The 26,543-nt window shown below is 43.3% G+C and overlaps 1 protein-coding gene across 1 annotated transcript; it reads right to left on the reverse strand.

Moving 5' to 3' along the window:
* Positions 1-1,308: 1,308 nt before the first annotated feature.
* Positions 1,309-21,951, reverse strand: kiaa1549la (KIAA1549-like a). Its single transcript, XM_039000426.1, has 21 exons — positions 21,942-21,951; positions 21,520-21,834; positions 20,510-21,106; positions 20,226-20,341; positions 18,849-19,071; positions 18,553-18,686; positions 18,267-18,435; positions 12,913-12,972; positions 12,180-12,340; positions 11,224-11,395; positions 10,785-10,945; positions 8,172-8,362; positions 6,095-6,222; positions 5,518-5,642; positions 4,958-5,172; positions 4,393-4,531; positions 3,470-3,850; positions 3,140-3,237; positions 2,234-2,376; positions 1,932-2,083; positions 1,309-1,611 (listed from the first exon to the last, which is right to left on the reverse strand). Exons 1-21 carry the CDS (start codon positions 21,949-21,951, stop codon positions 1,309-1,311), a joined length of 3,993 nt encoding a protein of 1,330 aa, XP_038856354.1.
* Between the last annotated feature and the right edge of the window lie 4,592 nt (positions 21,952-26,543).

Below are 26,543 nucleotides of genomic sequence, written 5' to 3' on the forward strand. Positions count from 1 at the left end.
AAAAAAAATCTAATATTTCAAATATGAATATTGCATGCTTTAACAAAGTATTCGCATTGATACTGCAGTTTTGTAGGGCCAGGTAATCTAAGAAAGTGCTATGTTCATCTAATCCATACTAAACTAATGTCGTACCTACATTGTGATAGACCAAACTGTATTTTCTATTTCCTATTATATCACATTGATTAGACCTTATTCTGTTACTATTTCGAAGTGTGAACGCTTTTCCAATGCTACGTCATTATCAGATATGCAATATCAGCGCAGTAATACACATCGCCAAGTCTGGTAACATCTTTTGGTGGCTGTTGATCTACACCTAACTGCACTGATAAACTGAACTCGTAGCATGTACAGTACATGGTAAAGGGCCCTAGCCATCACGTTTTCCTTGTTTTGAGATTCTGGAAACTCAGTAAATACTAGTAAAACATAGAATTATCCATCATTTTGCTTATGTTATGACCGAGTGAGTAATTGTGCATATACCAGCATATGCACCGACATGAATACATTCGAAATGTGGTATTTGTTTTACACTATGTGATCCTGTGTTGGTACCCTTTGACAAATTAGAAAATAGGATTGAAAGCAATCTGACCATCCTTCAAATTCAAAAATGCAGTAAAGCAAGTCAACATGTCTAAAGAAAATGGTGTCAAAATATACAAGAAAATCTCTCGCTCTCTCTTGTCTCTCACGGCTGGCAGAAGTCTCGTCAATAATTCATGTCATCACGTTACATAATATATTTAATCAACACACCTGTGGCCCATCCGACACCCATCTTCTTTACCACTCTGTCCAGTGAACGGATAGGACCCAATATAAGTCAAAATCTCCGAATACAAAACCGTAACACGTGAGGAACCATTGTAAGATCATTTGTGTGCAGCAATATACGCCTCTATCCATCTTTTCATAATCATGGTCAGTAGACAAACTTCATAAACATATGAATGACAGAACAGGTGACCGTTTTTTTTTTTTTACTGTAATCTGATTGGGTAAAGGTCATGAGTACATTTTAAAAATACAGAATGACATAGCCACTCACACCAAAGCCTTTCTTCGCACGTTGTTTTTTTTTGTTGGGCCTTTTAATAAGGTGAGCGCACAACATACACTCACTAAATTATTTTCCCCTTTTAAAAAGAAGTAAAGCATGAAAGTAAACGACAAAGCACACAAATATCCAACAACTGAAACTGAGAGACTAAGTTATTTTTTTAAATACACACAAACCACCAGTAGTAGGTACAACTCTTCTGTCCATTAAGGAATTTGGATAATCAAAAAGCACAGTTAGTTAGTCCAGCTTTGCCAGCCCTGTCGTTGGATGGTGTGGACCAGGGTAGAGGATGTATGTGGCACTACCATGAGGGATAGTGCTGCTGTACTGTAGTCTAGGCCATCCTCTGCTGGCTGGTGGCAGTTGACATGGAGGCTGTGAGGTCTGGGAGACCTGGGGCTCAGAGAGCAGAGCAGAGAGGGCCTGGCTGGGCTGAGGAGGAAGGCCAGGGGCCAGTAGCCAGGGCCAGGGGTGAAGGGCAGGGCGGGGTGCTTGAGTCCAGGGGTACTCAATGTGAGGGAGGGAGGCCCTACTGCCTAACCAAAAGGACACCTGGAAGACAAAGAGAAGGAAATGGAATGAGAGGAAATGAGCCACAACAACCCTGTACATTGATCGGAAAATTCTGTGTTGTGTTATGAAGTGTGTGTGCCCACCGAAATATATGCTGTCTCCACTCAGCTCCAAAGACCATGTAATCTCAACAAATGGTTTCTAAATGACACGGATTCTGCAAAGAGAAGAGACTGATTTAAAACAGGGACAAATAGTGAGGATAAATCCAGATCAAACCAACAGAGTTATATAGGGACAATATCAGAGGATATTGTTTGGTTCAGATACTAACAGTATTTACAGTATCATTCCACTGGTGTGGGATGTCCTCGGGTTCTGGTGGGTAGGACATCCAGGATGGGCTTCCATACGACGCTGGTGGAGGCATGACAAAGTAGTCTGAGTAACCAGGGCGGTTGGCTGATATGGCGTAGACTCCTGTCATTGGGTTTCCTGTATGAGATAAGCAGTGTTTAGCCAATCAGAGGCTTGAATGAGTGAACTGAAGCAATTTGACAGAGAAAGGTATACATATACATTTACATGTATATACATATACATTTACTAGTCATAATATATATATATAATATTTATTATTCGGACCTGAGTAGCTGGTCATGGACTGGTCAACAGTAACAGCAGGGAAGGGCGCTCTGTTGATAAGCAGATAGGGGGCACCATTGTGCTGACTCTGCATCTCAGAGGCCTCGGAAACACGAGGCTTCAGGCTGACATCGGGTGAAGAACTGCAGAAGGGGAAACAAAGACAAAAGCCTTGTAATTCATACATCTCACCACTGGGTGGCCTGTAATACCTCACACGCAAACCTGGTAAGAGTCAAGGCATTCAAATGAAGATGCTGTTTGTTTTAAATAATGCGGAAAGAAGTACAGCTCAGAGTAGAATTACAACACAATGCATGAACAGTATAACATCTAAAGCCAAAGGACTTAAACTAAACAATTTTTCAACTTCATATTCATCATCTCTAGCACCATCCCAACATCAACACCAATGGCAAAAAATGGCACATTTCTATGTTTTGTAGTAAAAAAGATAAAGAAAGACAAGTGTTTCTAATGACATCATCAACCAATTAGCAGGCAATTAGTAGGCAAAGCCTCCTCTAAAACTGATCAAACTCACACGATGCACACCGATGACATCCTAGGAAACGCTTATCTTCCTCTATCTTTTTAACTACAAAACATAGAAATGTGCCATTTTCACATGTGTTGACGTTGGGGTGGTGCTGGAGATGATGAATACGAATTTGACATTTTTCTTCTCCGTTTCCCTTTAAGCGATAGACAAAAATATGGGGGTTGCACTACAAGGATACACAGTGCACTAGTTAAGTAGACTTAAAAAATAAAATAAAAATAGGTTGGGCATGTTTAGCATTGGGAGGATGTGAATATATCAGAATGAATGTTATTTTCATCAGTTTACTGTCTTTCTAACAGCTAGAGGAGTGTTGAAGGGAAAAGGAGGAGGGGGGTTCGTACAGCCTCATTGAGGTCCCGGTTGGGGGTCCAGGCCTGGAGGGTATCAGAGGAGGTGGGGGTCCAACGCCCATGTCAGGAAGCTGAGTGAACCTGAAGCCCTGCAGCACCAAGCACAACACACACACACACACAACATAGTTAAATCAGTGTGTAGGTGTTTAAACATATGTACTGTGCAGCTACTCTCTCAACACATCTTGATTTTCTACAATAGCATTCAGGATTTTTGTTCAAAGCACCACCATAAGCAATTCTACAAGAGCACACGTACACAAATGCTTCGTTCTAAATAATGTGCTTTACATTGCACAGTCTAATCAATGCACTCACAGGTTTGGGTAAGCTACACTGGTGGATCTCCGGCCCGTAGGCAGACCCGCGCTGGTGGCCTCCTCCGCATGGATGGTTCATGGTGCCAGGGGCGCTGGTCACCCCTTCGGAGTAAGCGCTAGTGTGGCTGGGATTGTAGGAACTGTGGAGGTGGGGGTGAGGGTGGTGGTGGTGGTGGTGGCTGGCAGGCGAGGGCTCGTCTGGGGCCAGCCCAAAGGCATTACCCAGCAGGATATGCATCTGCTGCCGGACCTCGTCGATGGAGGGCTGAGAGCTCAGAGTGGACGAGTCCGAGAGACCTTTGACCTGATGGCTTCCACCATAACCCAGGGAGCACATCAGTCGGTCCACGTTGGTCTCCTGGAACGTCTCTGGCTCTGCCTGACTCACAGGAAGACAAAATACACACACACACACACACACACACACACACACACACACACACACACACACGAATCGTACACATACATGGTTATCCATTTGCAATTTAAAAGCACCGAACATTCAGAGCTATTAACTGGTATCGGACTTCCAATCTAAATCACTGAACAGGCTATAAATCATATTCACTGTCATTGACATTCAGCAAGGTTCAGGCAGCATAAAGAACGGACTCGCAGGCTGCACTAGATGGAGGTTTTAAAGTTCGGCTGAAGGTAATCCTTTTCATTTCAGCCATGGAGCTTAAAAGTGAGGATTGGGAGAGGTAGGTATAATGGGAAAGGCTTTGTCCTAGGGTTTTCCCTAGGTTATTGCACCCCAGTTCCAGAACTTCTCTAGGCTCAACTACCTTTGCCCCTGCAGTGACTCCAGGAGTACGGTGTTAATTTTAGGACATTCACCCTGCAGTTACTTCGGCAGTACGGTGCACATTTAAGGACATCTATGTCTCATGGATGCAGTGATATTCAGTGATGACTCACGTCATAACCGCTGTTGCGGATGCCTCTCCTGGACCTCTCCCTGAGGACCAGCAGGTCCATCTCCGTCTCCACGGGGCTAGGGCTGCTGGCGACCAGGGACTGACGGCTCCAGTAGGCTGGCTCTCTCGACGGGGGGTGCCTGAAGTAGGGATATCATAGTTGCGGTCGTCATTGTTACAGCCATCATTAATATCATCATCATCATCAGTAAAAAATGTCATCTGCAAACATCTACAGTTGGGCTGATTCAATGATTTCTCTGAGCTGCAGTACAGGTTTAAACTGAACACCTGGATATACAAAATGGACTTACAATGCTCCCTTACAGTAATATTTCAGACAGTTACTAAACAGGTACCAGGGAGAAGTGGCAGTCAGGCATCGCGTCAGCAGATACTCTCGCCCAGACAAAGCACCAGTGCTGCAGCACAGGCACTTTGAAAAGTGACTTTTAAATCAGTGGATCTGCATACGCTGAACGCCCACTGAACGCCCACTGAACGCCCACTCAAACATGAAATGAATGCTTCCTGTATAGCATACTGTATGTCTCTTGGCATATTACCTCCTGATGTGGCATCCTGCATAGGAGGCCCTCTTCTCCTCAGCAGTCATTGGCTCCTTTGCCATCTCAGGCCTACTGTGCCTCTCTCTGGGGTTGAATGGGTGGATGCCATTGTCTGTGATGGGGAAATCACAGTAGCCTTTTCTCTTGGCTTTCTGGCGTACTTTGTTCCTGTAGTGTTCGATGTCGGTTTTCTGCTTGAGCCCCATGTTTGCCTGTGGACAAAGTCATTTGTATCCATTACATTTGTATATTGATTCTAGTTTGGCATTGCTTGGTATTATGAGTATACTTGGTGAGGTTCCTCTTCCCTATAAATAAACAACTGGTTTCAATTCCATTCTTATTTCCCCTTGGCTCTAACTCATTGATGTTTGCAGATCTGTAGTCCAAGTGCAATATACAGTAGCTCCAGCTCTACACTGCCTGTTCTGTACCTATCCAGAACTATCTTCAGATCTGCGTATAAAGGGTTGGGGCCAAGGGGAAGGGAGCAATTTGGGACAGGCTGGCAGACTCAGTATGACATCATTGCCAGCAGGCCGGGGACGGGCTCTCACCTCCCCGTTGAGGACGACTGAGTCCTGGCTGTGACTGGAGGAGGATGGGTAGGAGTATGTGGGCTGGGCCGCCATTGGCTTGATGGTGATGAGTCGCAGTGAGCCAGTGTGGTCCTCGTAGGGATCTGCTGGGGTGAGAGGACATTGCTATTTAGCACAGCACTAGCTAGCCCAGCTACTACTGATCCTGCTGTTATCCCCACTCACACTGCCTGAGTTACTGCAGTAAGACATGCGGTGTGTGCGCCTCCCTGTGTGTGTGTGTGTGTGTGTGTGTGTGTGTGTGTGTGTGTGTGTGTGTGTGTGTGTGTGTGTGTGTGTGTGTGTGTGTGTGTGTGTGTGTGTGTGTGTGTGTGTGTGTGTGTGTGTGTGTGTGTGTGTGTGTGTGAGAGAGAGAGAGAGAGAGAGAGAGAGCACCGTGTGAGTGAGGGCATGTGTCCATGCATATATGTGTTTATTTACAATTCATTAGCTCTCTCCTATTGGTCCTACAGTGTCTCAAGCCTGTGTGATGACATAACATTGTGTGGACAAGCAGCAGTAGCCTACAGTAGCCAGAGTGTCGCTTCTCTCTCACCGTTCCTCTTGTGCAGCAGATCTTCCTTGGTGCTCTTCTGTGCCGCAGCCCTCCGTGCCGCCAAGCTCTTGCCCGTGTTGAGTTTCCCGGATTCGCTGCTTGCAACCGAGCCGTCCTCGCTTGGCAACCTGCTGCGGGTAACCATAGCAACAGAGGCAGGCAGTGGTAAGCTCTGTGCATACAGTATTATCCAAGGTTAATGCTGCTATCACACAGCCTCCTGGCCACAGTTCTAACCCGCGAAGACTGACTGCAGTGCGTAACATAGACACCTCTACAGGTGGTGTGCTAGCTAAGACCACAGGCTAGCACAGTGAGTGCTTCTATCTTAATGTAAAAATATCTCCCCTGGTATCTTTTCAGGAGTAACCAACAGGCAGACACAAGTGACTAACACACCAGTCTGATGTGATGTCATATAAGATAGCTTGGAACAAGTACACACATCATGTCAGCTCATATCGACATCCTCATTCAGAATGTATGAATCAGATCATTCTATGGGTGTTACGCATTCAGAAATGCAAAATGGAATCCACATTTGCATTCATGAGGCTTGTATAATGAGGTACCGTTCTACCCATGAGAGAGAGAGAGAGAGAGAGAGAGAGAGAGAGAGAGAGAGAGAGAGAGAGAGAGAGAGAGAGAGAGAGAGAGAGAGAGAGAGAGAGAGAGAGAGAGAGAGAGAGAGAGAGAGAGAGAGAGAGAGAGAGAGAGAGAGAGAGAGAGAGAGAGAGAATGTCTGTATTCCTGTCAACGTGAGCCCAGAAAAACACTGAATCAAACATGGCCCTGGAAGCATCTCTCCAGGCTGTGTAGTTCACTCACGTTTCCATGCCCAGTGTTCAGCCTCTATTCACTATACACCACTGTGTGTTTACCCCTTGTTTGTTTTTTCCCCAGTTATTATTCTCAGTATCCTTTCAAAGGCATTTTAATGTATAATCATCACACTGCAGAATCCCAATGACAGCAGCAGAGGAGCTGTGTTTGTAGCCTTGTGAAGCCTTGCTAATCCCAATCTGAATGAGCCCTGGGGTCCATCCAAAGGGTGACTGGAATAGCAGCTGCCGCTGCAGCAGACCTGGGTTCAGATACTATTTCAAATCGTTTCAAATACTTGATCAGTGTTTGATTGAGCTTGCCTGGTTTAATGAATCAATAGAACAGTCAAAAACGACAAAGCCCACTTGTCTGGTACTCCTGGCAGGCTAGAGCAAAGCAAATACTCAAAGTATTTGAAGGATTCACAGTACTATTTGAACCCAGGTCTGCACTGCAGTGCCTTCAAGGCCCAGTAATCATTGCAGCAGACTCATGTCACACCTCCAGCATGGCGGCCATAAATATGGCACTAAAAAGTCCAAGTGGGTCTAAATCAGCCAAAGATAGGGGAGATCTGTTTGACAGCTGACAATGACTGATGTTTTGGGTTGGGTCGGTAAAAAAAAAAATCAAGCCTTTGGTGGTCTGTACATTTCTTCCAGTGTGTTAGAATGAGCATTTTATGCATTGGAAATTCAAAGGAAAGATGGCTCAATAGGCAGCTCAAGCATAGCTTTGGCTGCGTTTAGACAGGCAGACCAATTCTGATATTTTTTTCACTAACTGGTCTTTTGACCAATCAGATCCGCTATTACAAAGATCTGATGTGACAATATCTGGTGTGATTGGTGAAAGACTAATTATTGGGAAAAAATATCAGAATTGGGCTGCCTGTCTAAACACAGTCTTTACTGTTCTACGCTAGAGGGAAGAGAGGAGGCTGTATTCACTTTGTGGCACGGCAATAACGCATTCATGAATCACATGTTTTTCATTACAAATCTTTCTTTCTATTGCCTTTTCCTAGTGATAGATGGCTACATTCTTGGAATTGGCAACACCCAGGCAAACTGTAAGCCAGTCAACATGAGCAGATTTAAGCAGATTCTATGCAATCTGTCCAAGACTGTCATATTTCTGCTGCATTTTCCTTGACTTAAAGTATTGCCACAAACAAATCCAAATGTGTTCTGGTAATCTAAAGAAAACAGGGAGATCATTCTGTTTAAATTGAATTCAGTGTTCTTCTTACCCTTTGTGGATGATGTCAGCAGAAGGAGGTCTTTTAGAGGCGGTCCCATCCTGGTGCACCTTCCTGTCCAATGACAACGGGGCATCTCTCACTGGTAGGCCCAGAACCAGCGTCTCCTTGGTAACAGAGATGGTCTCCTCACCTTGCTGATGGCCCATGTGCTTCTTGGCATAGTCAAATCCCTGCACATGCTGGGACAGAGAGGGTTTACGATGACATATGATCTATGGTAAAGTAAAGGAGTGCCTTAGGAGAACGACATTTCATTTACAGTTAAGGTAAATGAGCAAAGTTGGCTCGGTGAGCTCTGATTTCTCTCAGTCAGCGAAGAAAAGACTACTAAATGTTAAAACGAAATGTCTAATGGCACCTTTGAAGTTGGGATATATTGGAAGAAAGAAATGGACAATTAAATTGGTTTATGATTTATATTGTACCTAGGCAGTTTCTTTGTTTCACCAAATTACTCTCATTTCATGAAGCCTCTCTGCATTGCAAAACAGCGAAAGGAACAGAATGTACAGATATATTTGTTTTCAAATTCCATTTTTTTAATACTAATTTTGGAAAACTCTAAATATGTAAATACATTTTCTAGTGCATGTGGGGATAGAACGGGAGAATACAACCTCACACAGATTTAATAATTAAAGTGTCTTGCACGGTGCCATCAATTGTATCATCACACCTGGTTGTGAGATAAATCGATACACTGTTTGTGCAGACATCTTTACCTCATCCTGAGATGAGTGATATTTCACAACAGTGAGAGTCTGGCTGAGATAATGTATGAGATCAGCATGGCTTCATCATATTGGACATTCACAGTTAGGGGGAATGTTTCTACAGATGAACCTTGAAGGCTGAGCTCAACAGAGATATATTTCACTGGCAGGAGGCAGACCTCTCTGTCCACTTGATGCGGTTAACTTTATAAATGGCCTCCTTTCATCTTTCAACTGCCCAGTTTGATAAAGACATGGAGTTGATCCGAGACTCTGCACAAGGCTACTCTGTGATGTACTGGACAAAGATGGATTCTGTGTTTTGACTTGGGCTCCTTTGGTATACTGATGGAGAAGGAGAGGTTTGATTTTAAAAAAGCCAAGGGACTTTATGTAAAGAGACCTCATGGTAGAACCACTCGAAACAACTCAATTATGATTGATATGGTTTTTGTTTTTCGTTGCACAAACTGTCAAAAATAAAGCCACGTGACGGACTATACCACATACTGTATTTGGAGAGCAATGAAATACGCTCACATATTGAATGATCAACACAAAAAAACACTCATGCAGACTGAAGCCATGCCATTGATTTGCAGCTTTGTGTTGTTGTCCCACTTTGATGGATAATGATGTGCTGGGACTCGTGTATCAAGAAGTCCACTATCTCCCTAACGGGTGATGCTCTGCTTGGCGTTCTGTCGTCATTCCCAGAACGTTTGGACGCAAACACATTCCACGGCAACAGACTGCACATATGTGCAGCGTAGTGGAACCAGAGAGCTCAACTCAGCACATTTACCACTAACGTCCTTTTGTCATATCGCCACGAGCTATTCATAAGCCAAGTAATTAGAAGAACGTGTGTCTAATTTGCGCATGCGTGCCACATCTCTGGATCAGAAAGGGAAAGAGAGAGAAATCTGCAGCATCGCATGCGAATCTCCATTTTGGTACCGTTTTAAATCATTCATGTCACATTCAAAACCAACCCAGTGACATTAAATGTTTACAAACAGTATCAGAAATCAAAAAAACCTTGAAGCACTGTACTCGCACATGTAAAATACAGTTGGCAAGTATGGTGCTAATTGGCCACGTTTTGGGAGAGAAGTCCTATCCAACTGTCCTATTTTTACTTGACACTAGTGTATCTCTGACCTTGTCCTACACCATAAACTGGAGCTAGCGCTTGTCTTTCCCCATCCAGAAATATGCAATGATGTTACATCTGTTCTTCTGGAGGGAGTGATTTTGGTATGACGTACAGAAATTACACTGAAATCAGCTGACTTTCTCTGCTGCTGCACGAGTGCACGTTGAGTCGGAATCTGAAAGGTTGCGGGGCAGATTTAGATATGAATCTAAATGGCACAATATTTAATCCAGTAACAAAATTACTGATCGCTTGGATTGCGCCACTGAGCCACTGGCTGGTATGAGATGAGTAGAAGCCTGGTGGATAAGAATCATTACTATGCATCGGAAGGCAACAAGGATGTATAAAATGGCCCACTGATCGTAGACGATGAGCCATGGTGAGCCCACTCCATCCCTTCCATTGATTTCCCCAAGGCACTGTCAACATGCTTTATTCACAAATAACACTCAGTCAATACCTGGTGGTGATAACTGCCCTCCCTCCGATAGGATGTCTAAACAAGAAGACAATTAAAGGGACATTTAGCCGAGGATTCATTTCCATCACATTAACCATCTGGATTCTTATTTCGTCCCCCCCATCATGCTTATTGAGCACCCATCACTATCGTCACCATTGGCTATGAGAAATTGAGTCGAACGCAAGACGAAGTGTTAAGACCTGCCCAGATGTGACATTTCTCTGAACTGCACATTGAGATGTTAAGAGATATGTAAAGTTCACCTTGGAGCGGGGTTTGAAGCTCCTGAAAGCATTGGTCTTGAAGATGACCCTGTTCCTCTTGCACAGGATGGCGGTGACCATGGCGACAACGACCATCACCAGGGCAACAGGCGTCAGCACAGCCATGATCCACAGATTGGCAGGCGGGACCTTTACCACAGCTGTCGGGAAACCATGGAGACAAAATAAATACACGCCTACACACACACTATCTATCAATATGTATTTTTGTTTGCAATCATTACAAAATGATTGAGGCACACAGCTATTCAACAGGCTACGAGACAGATAGAAGTGCTTCAGCCTGAGCAAAACTAACATATACTGCAATAACTCCTGTGCATCCATCTGTTTATGACTGAAAAGCTAGTTCTGTACACTTCATGTAAGAGAATAATGTCAAGGCTGTTTGGTAAAGATGTGTAAAAAAATAACCTACGATCAGCTTGGAGCAGGACAAAGTAGCCCAGAGTGAGGGCCATGGTTTGGGAATCCAAGGTACTGAGGGTCTTAGCTGCAGTGGTGCCAGTTATGGGGGCACCGTTCAGTTGGGCATAGTAGGTCATTTCGGCTGAGTTCTTCGGCCCAGGGAGTCGACGAATGCCAACCATCTAGACAAGAGCAACACAATTTGGAGGATTCAGTGCTGTCATATGGCATGAAAGAGCCATTGCAAAAAATACAATAGCAATAACTATGTATCTGAAGGGGCAAACACTCAAAAAAGAACAGCACTCAGGGAACACACTCATGGGATGAATATGAATCAGTGGAATTCATTGTGAATCCAATGGTGGAACAAACTCCCTCACGACGCCAGGTCAGCGGAGTCAATCACCACCTTCCGGAGACACCTGAAACCCCACCTCTTTAAGGAATACCTAGGATAGGATAAAGTAATCCTTCTAACCCCCCCCTCCCCCTTAAAAGAGTTAGATGCACTATTGTAAAGTGGTTGTTCCACTGGATATCATAAGGTGAATGCACCAATTTGTAAGTCGCTCTGGATAAGAGCGTCTGCTAAATGACTTAAATGTAAATGTAAATGTAAAATTGTGTTTTGGTATAGATCAAATGTTTAATGTCCATAATACATCATCATGGTTTCATCAAGGGCTGTGATTAAAGCTTGCCATAAAGAAGGGAGGGTGTTAAATGGAAGAGATCAACATCCGTTACTGAGCTCTCCCCCCCCTCATAAAACCTGATCATCTGTGACGTTACATAAAAATGTTAATCTGTGACAAAACCTAAAAGGGGACATAGAAATTACGTGAATCTTCATAAAATAGTGAAACTCTGGGGCAAGTGAACATAAAATGGGACTGAGTGGTTTATCAGTGAGTGAGCATGCAGTCCCCTGTGTGTATGTGTGTGTGTGCGTGCCCGCCTCACCTGGACGGTGTAGCTCCCGACGGTGGTGGCCCTTCTAAAGCGGCTCCCCTGACTCCCCTGACGCCCAGACACCAAAAACAGCTCAGCCAGCCGCTGCTCCATTAAACTAGCAAAGCTCTGATAATTCCCTTCCAGAGAAGAGCTGTCAACATCCTGAATTACTGCAGAGCAGTGGAGTACAGAGTGAGAGAAAGAGAGAGAGAGAGAGAGAGGTGGAGACGGGGAGGGGGACGTGAGAGGGGAGAGGGGGGAGAGAGGGAGTGCAGGGAGGATGGAGGGAGGGAAGGAGGGAAGGAGGAGAGAGGGAAAGAGGGAGAGTTGGAGAGGGAGAGAGGGGGGGAGAGGTAAGAGGAGAAGAGAGGGATAGAGAGGTGGGATAGGGACAGAGGAAGAAAGAGAGGTTTGGTCATTCCTCAATTTAAAACTTGTAAGTCATATTACAGTAGGGCTGACCTGGGCGCACTGCAGTCTCATCACGACAGTGGCAGAAAGGTATGCCATTTAGAGTCCTCTCACAAAACAGGGACTCCTTCACACTGAGCATTTATCCGATGTGATCTCACAGAAACAGATGTCAGGAAGCTCTAAATAATGCATCGATAGGATTCGGAAGGAAAGGAGGAGCTCAAAGATGTTGGGAGAAGAAACACCACAGGCAAATGTACACAACACACAGTCGACCAAAGCACTAACTAACTAGCAGTTAGTGAAAATCAATGACAGTTTAAATTACCTGTGATCACCCAGTAGTGCTTTGTGGCAGTGGATGTGTTGAGGTTGTGGTACTCTAGTGCTGTGGAGTGAAAGGGAGAGAGAAAGAGAGAGGGAGAGGGAGAGCAGAGATGAGAGAGAGGTTACAGAGAGTAGGCTTGGGCAATATACCGTTTATACCGTATACAAGGGGCTGCAGGGGTGCGTGCTAGGCCACTGCTTATAACAATAAGTTAAGTATAACTATAAGAAATCTAAGATGTGCCAAATAAATGATATCCAGCTCCGGAGTCCAGCTATGCATTTGGTTGGCTAACTTGAAAGCTACGTGGCTAGATACCAAGATCAAGCCTCTTGGTTACAGCAGAGACATTCAATCCCCTTCTGGATCAAGATCCCTGTTGCCTAAATAGTTTTGTGCTTAAAAAATGCATATATGCAGTACCAGTCAAAGGTTTGGACACACCTACTCATTCAAGGGTTTTTCTTCATTTTACTGTTTTCTACATCGTAGAATAATAGTGAAGACATCAAAACTATGAAATAACACGATGGAATCATGTAGTAACCAAAAAAGTGTTAAATAAAGATTTTAGACTCTGCAAAGTAGCCAACCTTTGCCTTGATGACAGCTTTGCACACTCTTGGTATTCTCTCAACCAGCTTCATGACCAATGCTTTTCCAACAGTCTTGAAGGAGTTCCCATATATGCTGAGCACTTGTTGGCTTCTTTTCCTTCACTCTGCGGTCCAACTCATCCCAAACCATCTCAATTGAGGTCAGATGATTGTGGAGGCCAGGTCATCTGATGCAGCACTCCATCACTCTCCTTCTTGGTAAAATAGCCCTTACACAGCCTGGAGGTGTGTTGGGTCATTGTCCTGTTAAAAACAAATGACAGTCCCACTAAGCACAAACCAGATGGGAATAGTATCGCTGCAGAATGCTGTGGTAGCCATGCTGGTTAAGTGTGCCTTGAATTCTAAATAAATCACAGATAGTGTCACCAGCAAAGCAGCCCCACACCATAACACCTCCTCCACCATGCTTTCTGGTGGGAAATACACATGCGGAGATCATCCGTTCACCCACACCGCGTCTCACAAAGACATGGCGGTTGGAACCAAAAATCTCCAATTTGGACTCCAGACCAAAGACAAATTTCCACAGGTCTAATGTCCATTGCTCGTGTTTCTTGGCCCAAGCAAGTCTCTTCTTCTTATTGGTGTCCTTTAGTAGTGGTTTCTTTGCAGCAATTCAACCATGAAGGCCTGATTCACACAGTCTCCTCTGAACAGTTGTTGTTGAGATGTGTCTGTTACTTGAACTCTGAAGCATTTATTTGGGTTGCAATTTCTGAGGCTGGTGACTTTAATGAACTTATCCTCTGCAGCAGAGGTAACTCTGGGTCTTCCATTCCTGTAGTGGTTCTCATGATAACCAGTTTCCTCATAGTGCTTGATGGTTGTTGCGACTGCATTTGAAGAAACTCAATGTTTTTGAAATGTTCCGTGTTGACTGACCTTCATGTCTTAAAGTAATGATGGACTGTCATTTCTCTTTGCTTATTTGATCTGTTCTTGCCATAATATGTACTTGGTCTTTTACCATATAGTGCTATCTTCTGTATACCCCCCCCCCCCCCCCCCCCCCCCACACACACACACACCTTGTCACAACACAACTGATTGGCTCAAACACATTAAGAAGGAAAATAATTCCACAAATTAACTTTTAAGAAGGCACACCTGTTAATTGAAATGCATTCCAGGTGACTACCTCACAAAGCTGGTTGAGAGAATGCCAAGAGTGTCCAAAGCTGTCATCAAGGCAAAGGGTGACTGTTTGAAGAATCTCAAATATAAAATATATTTTGATTTGTTTAACACTTTCTTGGTTACTACATGATTCCATGTGTTATTGTATAGTTTTGATGTCTTCACTATTACTCTGCAATGTAGAAAATAGTCCAAATAAAGAAAAACCCTTGAATGAGTAGGTGTTCTAAAACTTGTGACCAGTAGTGTATAACAAGGCAATTAGAAATGCCGGACGGGCAAATTTGTCTTACTTGATCACTACTAATCAGAATTATTCGAGTGCTCTTCTCGATCAGTTGATGGCCTGATAAATCCAAAACTATGTGAACTTTCTTCCACATCTAAATGTGATGAGTTTGTGGCATATTACAGAGATACGATAACCAACATTAGGCTGGGTATCAGTCAAGCAAGACTTGATGACAGGCTACCAAGCAAAGGCACAATGGATGTATTTGACCTGGTTGACACAGACATGCTCAGGAAAGTGATATCACAACTTCAGCCATCTACCTGCCTTCTCGATCCTATCCCCAGCACCTTCGTCCAAAATGGTTTTAATTGCATATCTGAAGAAGTGTAAGCTATTGTTAATCACTCCCTGGAGAAATTGGTGTTCAAACAGCAAAATTATTTTTAAGTGCCAGCTGTATTAAAAAAAAAAAATACAATATGGTTTACGTGCCAACCACAGCACATAGACAGCCTTAGTTCAAGTGATAAATGATCTTAGAGCCAACACAGGCCAAACAGCTCTCTGTCCATGTACTCTTAGGTTTAACCTCTACAGGATTGGTGTATCCCTCTCGGGACGGTTGAGCTAACGTAGGCTAATGCGATTAGCATGAGGTTGTAAGTAACAAGGACATTTCCCAGGACATGGACATATCTATGGGCAGAAAGCTTAAATTCTTGTTAATCTAACTGCACTGTCCAATTTACCGTAGCTATTACAGTGAAATAATGCCATGCTATTGTTTGAGGAGAGTGCACAGTTATGAATTTGAAAAGTAAAAAATAAACCAATTAGGCACATTTGGGCAGTCTTGACACATACATTTTTACATAAATGCAATGGTTCATTGGATCAGTCTAAAACTTTGTACATACACTGCTGCCATCTAGCGGCCAAAATCTAAATTGCGCCTGAGCTGGAATAATACATGATGGCCTTGCTCTTGCATTTCAAAGATGATGGTACAAAAAAATACAAACAAACGCATGGTTTTTTATTTGTATTATCTTTTACCAGATCTAATGTGCTATATTCTCCTACATTCATTTCACATTTACACAAACTTCAAAGTGTTTCTTTCAAATGATATCAAGAATATGCATATTGTTGCTTCAGGTCCTGAGATTTGGGTATGTTATTTTAGGTGAAAATTGAAAAAAGGGTCCGATCCTTGTGCTGCATTTGACACTGTTGACCATGATGTCCTTCTGGACGGACTGGAGATGTGGGTTGGTCTCTCCGGTCCAGTTCTAAATTAGTTTACATAACTCTGAGAAAATACATATCAAATGTTGACGAGGTTCGATTTTGGGTCTGATACTGTTCAGTTTATATACTGTATGTTACCCCTTGGCAGTGTTATCAGAAAGTGCAGCATTGATTTTCATAGCTACGCAGACGATACACAACTTTACATTTCTGTGTCACAAGACGACTTTAGCTCCACAGATAAATTATTATACTGTATTAGTGATTACAATACTTGGATGGCTCACAACTTCCTCCAGCTAAATCAAGACCGAGGTACTTATTGTTGGAGCCAAAGCACAGAGAGAGAATCTGGCCGTACATTTGAATTCACGGGCAATAAAGATAAAACACCAGGTAAAAAACCTAGGTGTTACTTTAGATTCTGAACAATTATTTTAGGAATGTGACTAAAATAGCTTTTTATCACCAGAGGAACATTTTCTCTCTCAGGCTGATACAGACAGACTCATCCATGCTTTTATTATAAGCAGGCTTGACTACTGTAATGCTCTCCTGTCTGGTCTACCCAAGAAAGCCATTGGTGAACTGTAAAACATACAGAATGCTGCAGCGTGGGTACTGACCAAGACCAGGCGGTGAGCCCACATTAAACCGGTTTCAAGGTCTCTGCACTGGCTGTCTGTGAGTTTTAGAATTCATTTTAAGATTCTTCTATTGGTTTTTAAATCAATCCACGACTGTGCACACTAATACATGTCAGACATGCTTTTAAGTTATGTACCCAGTAGGTCCCTCAGGTCCTCTGGCACTGGCCGTTTAACTATCTTAAAACCCAGGACCAAGAGGCATGGAGAGGCAGCCTTTATTTATTACGACCCCAGTCTCTGGAATTGCCTGCCAAAGAACCTGAGGGGGGCCGAAACTGTGGGGGGGGCGAAATCTTAACACATCTTTTTAGCTCCCCTTTTCCTAAGGGTGCTTTTTAGTTGTTCAGTTTGTGTTATTCTTTGTGTTTTTCATATTATGCTTGTTGTGTAGTGGATATTTTAGCTTTTATTTTCATTGTTTTTATTAGTGTTTTCCTGTAAAGCACATTGGGTTGCATTCCATGTCTGAAATGTGCTGTATAAATAAAGCGTGATTTGATGGGTTCAAATACACTGAGTGTACAAAACATTAGGAACACCTTCCTACTATTATGTTGCACCCCCTTTAGCCCTCAGAACAGCCTCAATTCATCGGGGCATGGTCTCTACAAGGTGTCGAAGGCGTTCCACAGGGATGCTGGCCCATGTTGACTCCAACGCTTCCCATAGTTGAGTCAAGTTGGCTGGATGTCCTTTGGGTGGTGGACCATTCTTGATACACACAGGAAACTGTTGAATGTGAAAAAGCCAGCAGCGTTACACTTCTTGACACACTCAGACTGGTGTGCCTGGCACGTACCCCATTCAAAGGCACTTACATATTTTGTCTCGCCCATTCACCCTCTGAATGGCGCACATACACAATCCATGTCTCAATTGTCTCAAGTCTTAAAAATCCTTCTTTAACCTGTCTCCTCCCCATCATCTACACTGATTGAAGTGGATTTAATAAGTTACATCAATAAGGAATCATAGCTTCCACCTCGATTCACCTGGTCAGTCTATGTCATGGAAAGAGCAGGTGTTCCTAATGTTTTGTGTACTCAGTGTATAAATAGAATATTATTTGATCTTCCCTTCGTGCTCAAATCATCCATTTTCTGAAGAAAAAACCCAGAAGGTGCCGCAAATGATTGCAGGTTAGCATGAAGTGAGCTAATCAGCCTCCTCTCCACTGCACAATATTGGACCATAACGTCACCTTTGTCAATTAGTTCAACATCTAATTATCTACTTACATCTAATTATATGCTGGTATAATGAAATAAAGACACTATTCATATTTTCGTGTTCAGACCACACACTTACAAACACACAAACTTAAGCTTTCGCTGAAGGACAACGACAACACTCAGTGGAAACATGACATATTTCTGTATAAAAAATGAAGAAAACAAGAAGAAAACGCCACTGGAAACTTCTATCACGCAAACCCTTCCCATGATGCCCTGGGGCACTTACGCTCAGCGATGATGAGCGGGGGGAAGAAGAGGAAGTAGCCCACCAGCTCTGCGGTCAGCTGGTTCAGGAGACCGCTGGAGACGGTTCCGTTCAGCACCGCGTTGTCATTCTTCACCACGTAGACCAGAGACACGGCAGGAGAGCCAATCACCTGGGCGGTGCTCTGGATCTGAACAAACACAGACGAGGATGTTGAACAATATCAGACATGTCGAAGTAAATACAACACACTAAACAGGTATGCTAATTGCGTGGGATTGAATTTGGCCCAAAGTCATTAACACACCTCCACAGAAAGCCCGTTGTAAGATTCCAGCACTTTGTCCTGAGCTTCCTCAAATGCATTCTCCAGCCGTTGTTCCATCATTTGAACAAAACTGCAGGAGTTGACGTTGTCTTCTGGCCCGACGAACCTGAGAACTAAAACAAAACGCAGAGCAACAATCAATATACAAGTAGAGTACATTCAGTTACAGTACATAAGAGCGCAGTACTACATTTTCTACAATCATGGTCACATCATTCAGCAGTGTTACTGCGTTGGATGTGTTGTTGTGGAGTGTTGTCCCTATTGGGCCTCACCTGTTTTGAGCTGCAGATGGACACTGAAGCTGGAGGCCCAGGGGGCTACAGGGAGCAGAACAGCCTTCACCAGAGGACTGTGCTGCCGGATGTCTGCCAGCACTTTGTCAAAGCCATAGGCATTCATTGTCTCCACCACCACAGATGCTATGTAGACCGTTTTCCCACTGGCTACATAGTACCCAAGAGTGACATTATGAGGGCTGCAGAGGTCACGTTCAACCTGAGAAGAGAAAACGTGTTGTTTATATCTTGATCGCTATCGCTAACACCCAACACAATTGCAGTGGGTCAAGACTAGTGTTTCTAGCCCTATGTACTACCACTCACTCCTCTCCAGTCTCCACCAGTATGTGTTAGCTAGCTATCCCCGGACACATAACTATGCAGCTTGTGTTTGTGTTGTTTCCTGCTGATCACTTCCGGGCTCAGTAATAATACATGGGTTCTGATGGGGAGAGAAGAGGACTGGGATAGAGTAGCAACCACTGAATTACACCTCAGGCAGACAGACAGCACAGACAGCACAGACAGCACAGACAGACAGACAGACAGACAGCACAGGTAGGAAATCAATGGACTTAAACTGAGTCAGCCATCAGAGAGAGAGAGAGAGAGAGAGAGAGAGAGAGAGAGAGAGAGAGAGAGAGAGAGAGAGAGAGAGAGAGAGAGAGAGAGAGAGAGAGAGAGAGAGAGAGAGAGAGAGAGAGAGAGAGAGAGAGAGAGAGAGAGAGAGAGAGAGAGAGAGAGAGAGAGAGAGAGAGAGAGAGAGAGAGAGAGAGAGAGAGAGAGAGAGAGAGAGAGAGAGGACTGAGAGAGAGAAAGGACTGAGAGAGAGAAAGGACTGAGAGAGAGAAAGGACTGAGAGTAAAATAGAAAGACAGTAACACAGAGAACAAGAGAACTGAATAACAGACATGTCTGAAGAGGAGCTGGTAATAATAGGTTTTAGTCATTCAGCTAGTAGGGTCAATAAAGAGCTATTCTCTTCACATACTGTTAACAGCCTCTATAAAGCAAAGCCTATTCACCATTCAAGATGCCATTTATCATCATATTGAAATCCTTTCACCGTTAGTCACTTCAGTCTCCTCCTCTATCAAAGTGAGAGATTGTACCCCATGAATAGTATGGCTAAGAGGGGTGCCAGAATAAGTAAATACACTCACTATAGTTCCTAGAGCTATATTAGTTACTCTGGCCATCTAGAGTAACTAATATGAAATCCTTGTCCAACAACGTGAACATGGACTATCAACATTTAAACAGGACTACGGCACTGTATTCTGTATTTGATGTAGTCGATTTTCTTCTCCAGTTACACTACAGCAGTAACAACATCCGAACACAGAGAGTAGAGTGCGGAATAATACGGACCTGGACATAAACATTGGTGTCATTGAAGGCCCTCTGTAGAGCATAGGTGAGTCCTTTAGACAGATTCTGCCTCGTCATGATATCAAGCCTGTTCCTCCACAGCTGCATGGACAAAACTTTGGAGGAAAACAAACAGTTATATATTTTTTTTTTATGAAGGTCTTCATTAGGGATGTAATCATACGGTGGCATCTCAAATCTTGTTTGATTTATTTGGCGAAACAGAGTACACTAACGAAAGGTTTTCAAACTGAGCTGCTGTTGATTGAGAGCCCATACTGTACCTGTTTTGACCCAGGTCTTCTCAGTGATGTTACATGGTAGATGCTCCCCTTCAGGACTGGTGGGGGTAGGTTCAGTTGTGGTCGGTCCAGGGGTTGTTCCTTTAGTGGTGGTGGGGATCGTCAAAGTGGTAGTCGGTGCATTTGTAGTTGTAGTGGGAACGGTTGTGGTTGTGGTCGTGGTTTGGTCAGTTGTGGTTGCCATCACTGTGGTCTCTTGGAGGGTGGTCACTTCCTGTGTGGTCGTAGTGGTCCAGGTTGTGGTTGTAACAGCCTCTGTGGTCGAAGCTGTGATGGTCTGGGGTGTCACAGTTGTGGTGGTCACGGTCAGGGGCGTGACGGTCGTGGTGGTCACAGTTGTGAGCTGTAGACTGTCATTGGTCACAGAGTCTGGTGTTGGGTTGGTGTGTGCTGCTGTGGTGGATGGTGTAGTGGTGTTGGTGTCAGCCCTTGCAGGTGTAGTGGTGTTCCATGTGTGAGTGGAGAAAGGACTAGTCACATTGTCTGGGAGGATGACGTCGCTCTCCCCCAATGTGGCCAGAGAGGACACTGGGACTGTAGGTAAATCTGGGTTCGCATGCAAACTGCTGTCTCCCTCCTCTGCAATGAAAGAAGGAGCAGCGTTTAAATGATGCAAAAATCGGTTCATATCAGGTCATTCATGTCAGGTGAAAAATGTCCCGTTTGGATGATGTCCCATAATGTGAGGATGAGGTCAGACCTGGAGAGGCAGCATGATGGAGGGGATGGAGCAGGGTAATGTGGGACTGAGCTGGACCAAAAGAAAATGGGATTTTGAGGGAATGAAGGTGCAGAGCATAATGATGATGACGATGATAATGATGACAATGATGAGGATGATGATGATGACGACAACGATGATGACAAGAAACCAAAGTGTGTAGAGACACTAACAACAGTCATGAGGCTGTATGTACGTACATAACATTACGATTGTTTTTTTTCCTTCTACAACAAGATGGGGTTGATTATTGTTTGAAGACGTGTCCTACCTGGGCTGGTGTTTGAGGTGCTGTTGGTTACAGGGGCTAAAGACAAAGGGTCTGTTGTTCCTGCTGTTTGATTGTCACTGTTGATGGCTGAGGAGGAGGCTAAGGAGGAGGCATTAGCTAGCACTGACGGTTGCACAGGCTGCTCTCTGGTGCTTTCTGCTGTCAACCCTGATGGGTCTGTTGGGTCCGTGGGTATGGCTGGAGGGGCCCGGGGCCCGTCCTCCACTGGCGTTGCCCTGGCAGAGAGGTTAGAGGGCACGGCTGGGTCCTGAGGCAGAGCCGCATGCCTTGATGACTCGTTGTAGTGCCCTTCATCTGGAAAACGAGGAGAGAGATGGGACATAAACAGCAACTGAAAGCATGTAGATGTAGCATGGAAATGTAGAAAGAACACATTCTATATGGTCACCTCTCTCCCTCACACGCGCACATGCGCACACGCGCACACACACACACACACACACACAGCGCATGCGTTCAGGCTCGGATAGAGGTTTACCTGTGCCTGAGCACCTGCCCCTTTGCCCTCTCACTCTCTTTTGGGTATTGGTATCATTATTATTTTTTTGTATACAGTTTATGTCGTTGGCCCCAAATCGTTGTGATGTCGTGAAGTTCACCACCCCCCCCACCCCTAACCCATCTGTTGGTCTGCCCTGTGCCTGTACGGAGCTCACGTGTGCCCGTTTGTGCCTTTTTCCAGTCTGCCCTGCAGGGTACAGAGATTGCGTGTGCCCAGTATCCAAACATGCATGGCTTGAGAATTGACCGGTCGAGTGTGTGTAGCAAGCTATTTAGTTTAAATATCAACATTAGGCTACTACCACAGCAGCATAACACTTGATTTAGGCTACATCATCATCAATATTCAGTCTGGTTGGCCTACACACAGCAGCAATTCATCATTTATTTCCTTATAGAATCATAGCTGTGGGAAAGGTGCTGGAGGTACTGCAACCCCCTGATGAATTTAAATACATTTGCCAAAGTTATAGAATTAACTGCCGTATGTTCAAATGTAAATTAAATCATTCAGAACAGCCTACTACACCACGAGTAGGCTTATAACATAGACACAGAGGAGCCATAGCTTCTTTTAAAAAATGGCCTACCTGTGGATTGTATGTAGCCCAATAAGAAGGCATAGCCTAGGCTTGGAGTCGGGAACACGCGACAAATCTATCAGTGAACAGCATGCAGACAAAACAGGCCTTTCACTACATTTCTGGAAATGGCTCCTACAGAAAAGAGAAGACTATAATCTGTCTGCTGTAGGCTACCAAAATATTCTCTTAACATCCAAATAGGCCCATTGAGCAAACATTGTTTTACAAAGCAAAACAAGAGAGAGATAGGCTTTTAGCACGAGTGCATCAGCCATCAGCGAGTGAGCTGCGCAACGTTAGGTATTTTAGTGAAACTGGAAAGCTTTTTTAGGACTCCTCATATTCAGACACCTAGGCGTAGGCTAATCTATTGATGGCTTCAAGATGAGATCCTTTTGATTGATCGCAGATTCTCAGTTTGTTAGTGTCAAAGTAGCCTGTCGTGATCATTTGTGAGATATTGAAAAAATATTCTGTGAGGTATTGAAAAAATATTCTGTGAGGTATTGAAAAAATATTCTGTGAGGTATTGAAAAAATATTCTGTGAGGTATTAAAAAAGATTCTGTGAGGTATTGAAAAAAGATTCTGTGAGGTATTAAAACAGATTCTGTGAGGTATTGAAAAACGATTCTGTGAGGTATTAAAAACGATTCTGTGAGGTATTAAAAAATATTCTGTGAGGTATTGAAAAAAGATTCTGTGAGGTATTAAAAAAGATTCTGTGAGGTATTGAAAAAAGATTCTGTGAGGTATTGAAAAAAGATTCTGTGAGGTATTGAAAAATGATTCTGTGAGGTATTAAAAAATATTCTGTGAGGTATTGAAAAACGATTCTGTGAGGTATTAAAAAATATTCTGTGAGGTATTGAAAACGATTCTGTGAGGTATTAAAAAAGAGGCTCACAGGTAGTTTAACCACCATACACTCAAATTCCACACAAGCCACTAGCCAGCCAGCCAGCCATAAATCATGAGTTAGAAGGTTATGAATATTAGGATGTATCATAAAATTATTATTAAAGAGCACTGAAGCTAAATCGCAATCAGTAAAACAAATATTTAACGAGCTAACTAGCAGATTTACATCAATCATCAACAATTTTGAACACCTGCCCCCTGAAAGGTCTGTGCACGGCCCTGCATGCAGTGACGTGGGCTGGTGTAGATAAAATGGCAGGGCTGAATTCTTGTCCCAGTCCACCCCTGGCTTCACTGACATACAAGGACTGTTTCCAATAGACCATTCCCTTAATGTCAATCAGAACTTAACCAGAAGGTGGTTACCATGTTCTTAGAATATTTAACATTAATGTTCCTGTCACGTTTCTTGGAAACGTTGCAAAAGCATACCTGCATCTAGTTTTTTATGGGTTAGGAGAATATTCCATCAACGTCCCACCAAACATACACAGTACATGGGTTTCAGGGTTTTTCTTTCTTTTTTACTATTTTCTACATTATAGAATAATAGTGAAGACATCAACACCATGAAATAACACATATGGAATCATGTGGTAACCAAAAAAGTGTTAAACAAATGAAAATATATTGTATATTTTATATTCTTCAAAGTAGCCACCCTTGCCTTGATGACAGCTTTGCACACTCTTCGCATTCTCTCAACCAACTTCATGAGGTAGTCAACTGGAATGCATTTCAATTAACAGTTGTGCCTTGTTAAAAGTTCATTTGTGGAATTGATTTCCTTCATAATGCGTTTGAGTCAATCAGTTGTGTTGTGAAAAGGTAGGGGTGGTATACAGAAGACAGCCACTACTAAAGGACACCAATAAGAAGAAGAGACTTGCTTGGGCCAAGAAACATGAGCAATGGACATTAGACCGGTGGAAATCTGTCCAAATGTGAGATTTTTGGTTCCAACCGCCATGTCTTTGTGAAACACAGAGTAGGTGAACGGATGACCTCCTCATGTGTGGTTCCCACCGTGAAGCATGGAGGAAGAGGTGTGATGGTGTGGGGGTGCTTTGCTGGTGACACTGATTTGTTAAGAATTTGCTCAGTGGGATAAGTTGGACCGCAGAGTGAAGGAAAAGCAGCCAACAAGTTCTCAGCATATGTGGGAACTCCTTCAGGACTGTTGGAAAAGCATTCTAGGTGAAGCTGGTTGAGAAAATGCCAAGAGTGTGCAAAGCTGTCATCAAGGCAAAGGGTGGCTACTTTGAAGAATTTAAAATCTTAACTACATGATTCCAACTGTGTTATTTCATAGTTTTGATGTCTTTACTATTAAAATAGTCAAAATAAAGAAAAACCCTTGAATGAGTAGGTGTGTCCAAACTTTTGACTGGTACTGTATATACTGTATATATTTTTGTTTTATGTACAAGGGTCCTAACATTCAAAATCAAATAGCTAAATGGTCCATTTTATGACCCTCTTAAAACAATTCCATATGTTAGCTAGGTTTTGCTTCTGGGCAGGCCGAACAAGCACATGACCTAGAGATATCCCTTATTGGGACAGTGGTTAAGGTGTTTGTCATTGGCGCTGGTGGCCTGGGTTTGAGACCTGCTAGGGGAGTCACACTACTCTCACATTCTTAGCAACATACGTTAATATCATTACTTGGCAACATTTGCAACACCCTCATCTGGTCTAATTAAAATCAGTTCCTCATTGAAAGATGAGAATCTGTAGAATTCTACTTTCAGCACAAATAATATCCACTATCTCTCATAAATGATGAGTATTTATTCATTCTGAATAGCTGAGCATCTCTCCATCGTCTTCTTGAAATGCACTTTGAAGTAAATCTCAGCTCTCCTAAAAGTACACTCAAGAAAAACTGTTTTATTGATTATAGTGATTCAGGAGTAACATTAAGACCGGGTAAAATGCCCCACCAACATTTAGACCACTACACAGAAATGTTCCTGCAATGTTCCCATGAAACGTGTCTACAACATTAATATCTTATATTCTGAGAACATGTTAACCATGTACTGTGTATGTTTGGTGGGACGTTGATAGAATATTATCCTAACCCTCAGAAAACTGGACACAGGAATGTTCTTGCAGCATACAATGAAATGTGTCTCGAATATAAAAATAGGATATTCTGAGAACATGGCAAACACGTTCTGTTTGACATTTAGGGAACGTTCTCCTAACTCTAATTCCAAAACATGCAAAATAGCTTCTCAGGAGAGTTTTACTTACATACATAGAATGTTCACCTAACTAACTGAGAACTGGACACTTAAACATCTAACAATACAAAAACATTCTCTCCCTCCCTAGAATTGTTAGCTGGGAAGGCAGGAACACATTCATTCTCCATTTGACTCATCAATCCCAGAGGCCTGATGATGACATCCTGACTGTCCCCCTATGTTTCTCATCAGCATCGTCTCACTCTATAACTACATCTTGAAAGCATGAAATATTGTTCTCCAAAACGCAGCCTGGCCGTGCCCCCTGTCAACAACATGAGTGGCACGGGGAGAAACTGACTTCAAACTATGGAGCAGAACATTTGAGGATACAAACACTTCTTAGTCATCCAGGAGCAGTATTATGAAACCGTGACGGAGGACAAATAATCTTAATAAGTAGGTCACTTATGTTTTGTTCAGGATAAGCATAGGGAATTAATTTAGATGCTCTCAAGTACATATCTGGGGCACACATAAGCAGCTGCCGTGATTTAAAAAACATATAATCTCAACCTACGAGGGAAAGCTAGTGCGTTGAATCTGTGCTGATACGGTGGTGGTGTTTTCAAAGACATCTTTCCTCAGTGAACGATGAGGAATGGGCAGCTAGCAGGGTTTATTGCCTCCTATAAGGGAGACGATTAAATACTGGCAAACCTCCAGAGCGCATTTGTACTTCCATACCGAGCACATGCTTCCCCCACACTCTAAATCTATTCATCGGAGGATTGTTTAATTAA

Source organism: Salvelinus namaycush, chromosome 9 (genome assembly GCF_016432855.1).
Source record: "Salvelinus namaycush isolate Seneca chromosome 9, SaNama_1.0, whole genome shotgun sequence".
Taxonomy (NCBI): Eukaryota; Metazoa; Chordata; class Actinopteri; order Salmoniformes; family Salmonidae; genus Salvelinus; species Salvelinus namaycush.

Bases quoted from the DNA above. Each gene is read 5' to 3' on its own strand.
- kiaa1549la (XM_039000426.1), bottom strand. The intron at 5,173-5,517 runs GTGAGAGCCCGT...CTTTGTCCACAG, and splicing joins CAGTCGTCCTCAACGGGGAG to GCAAACATGGGGCTCAAGCA. The intron at 3,851-4,392 runs GTGAGTCATCAC...CCTGTGAGTCAG, and splicing joins TCCGCAACAGCGGTTATGAC to GCAGAGCCAGAGACGTTCCA.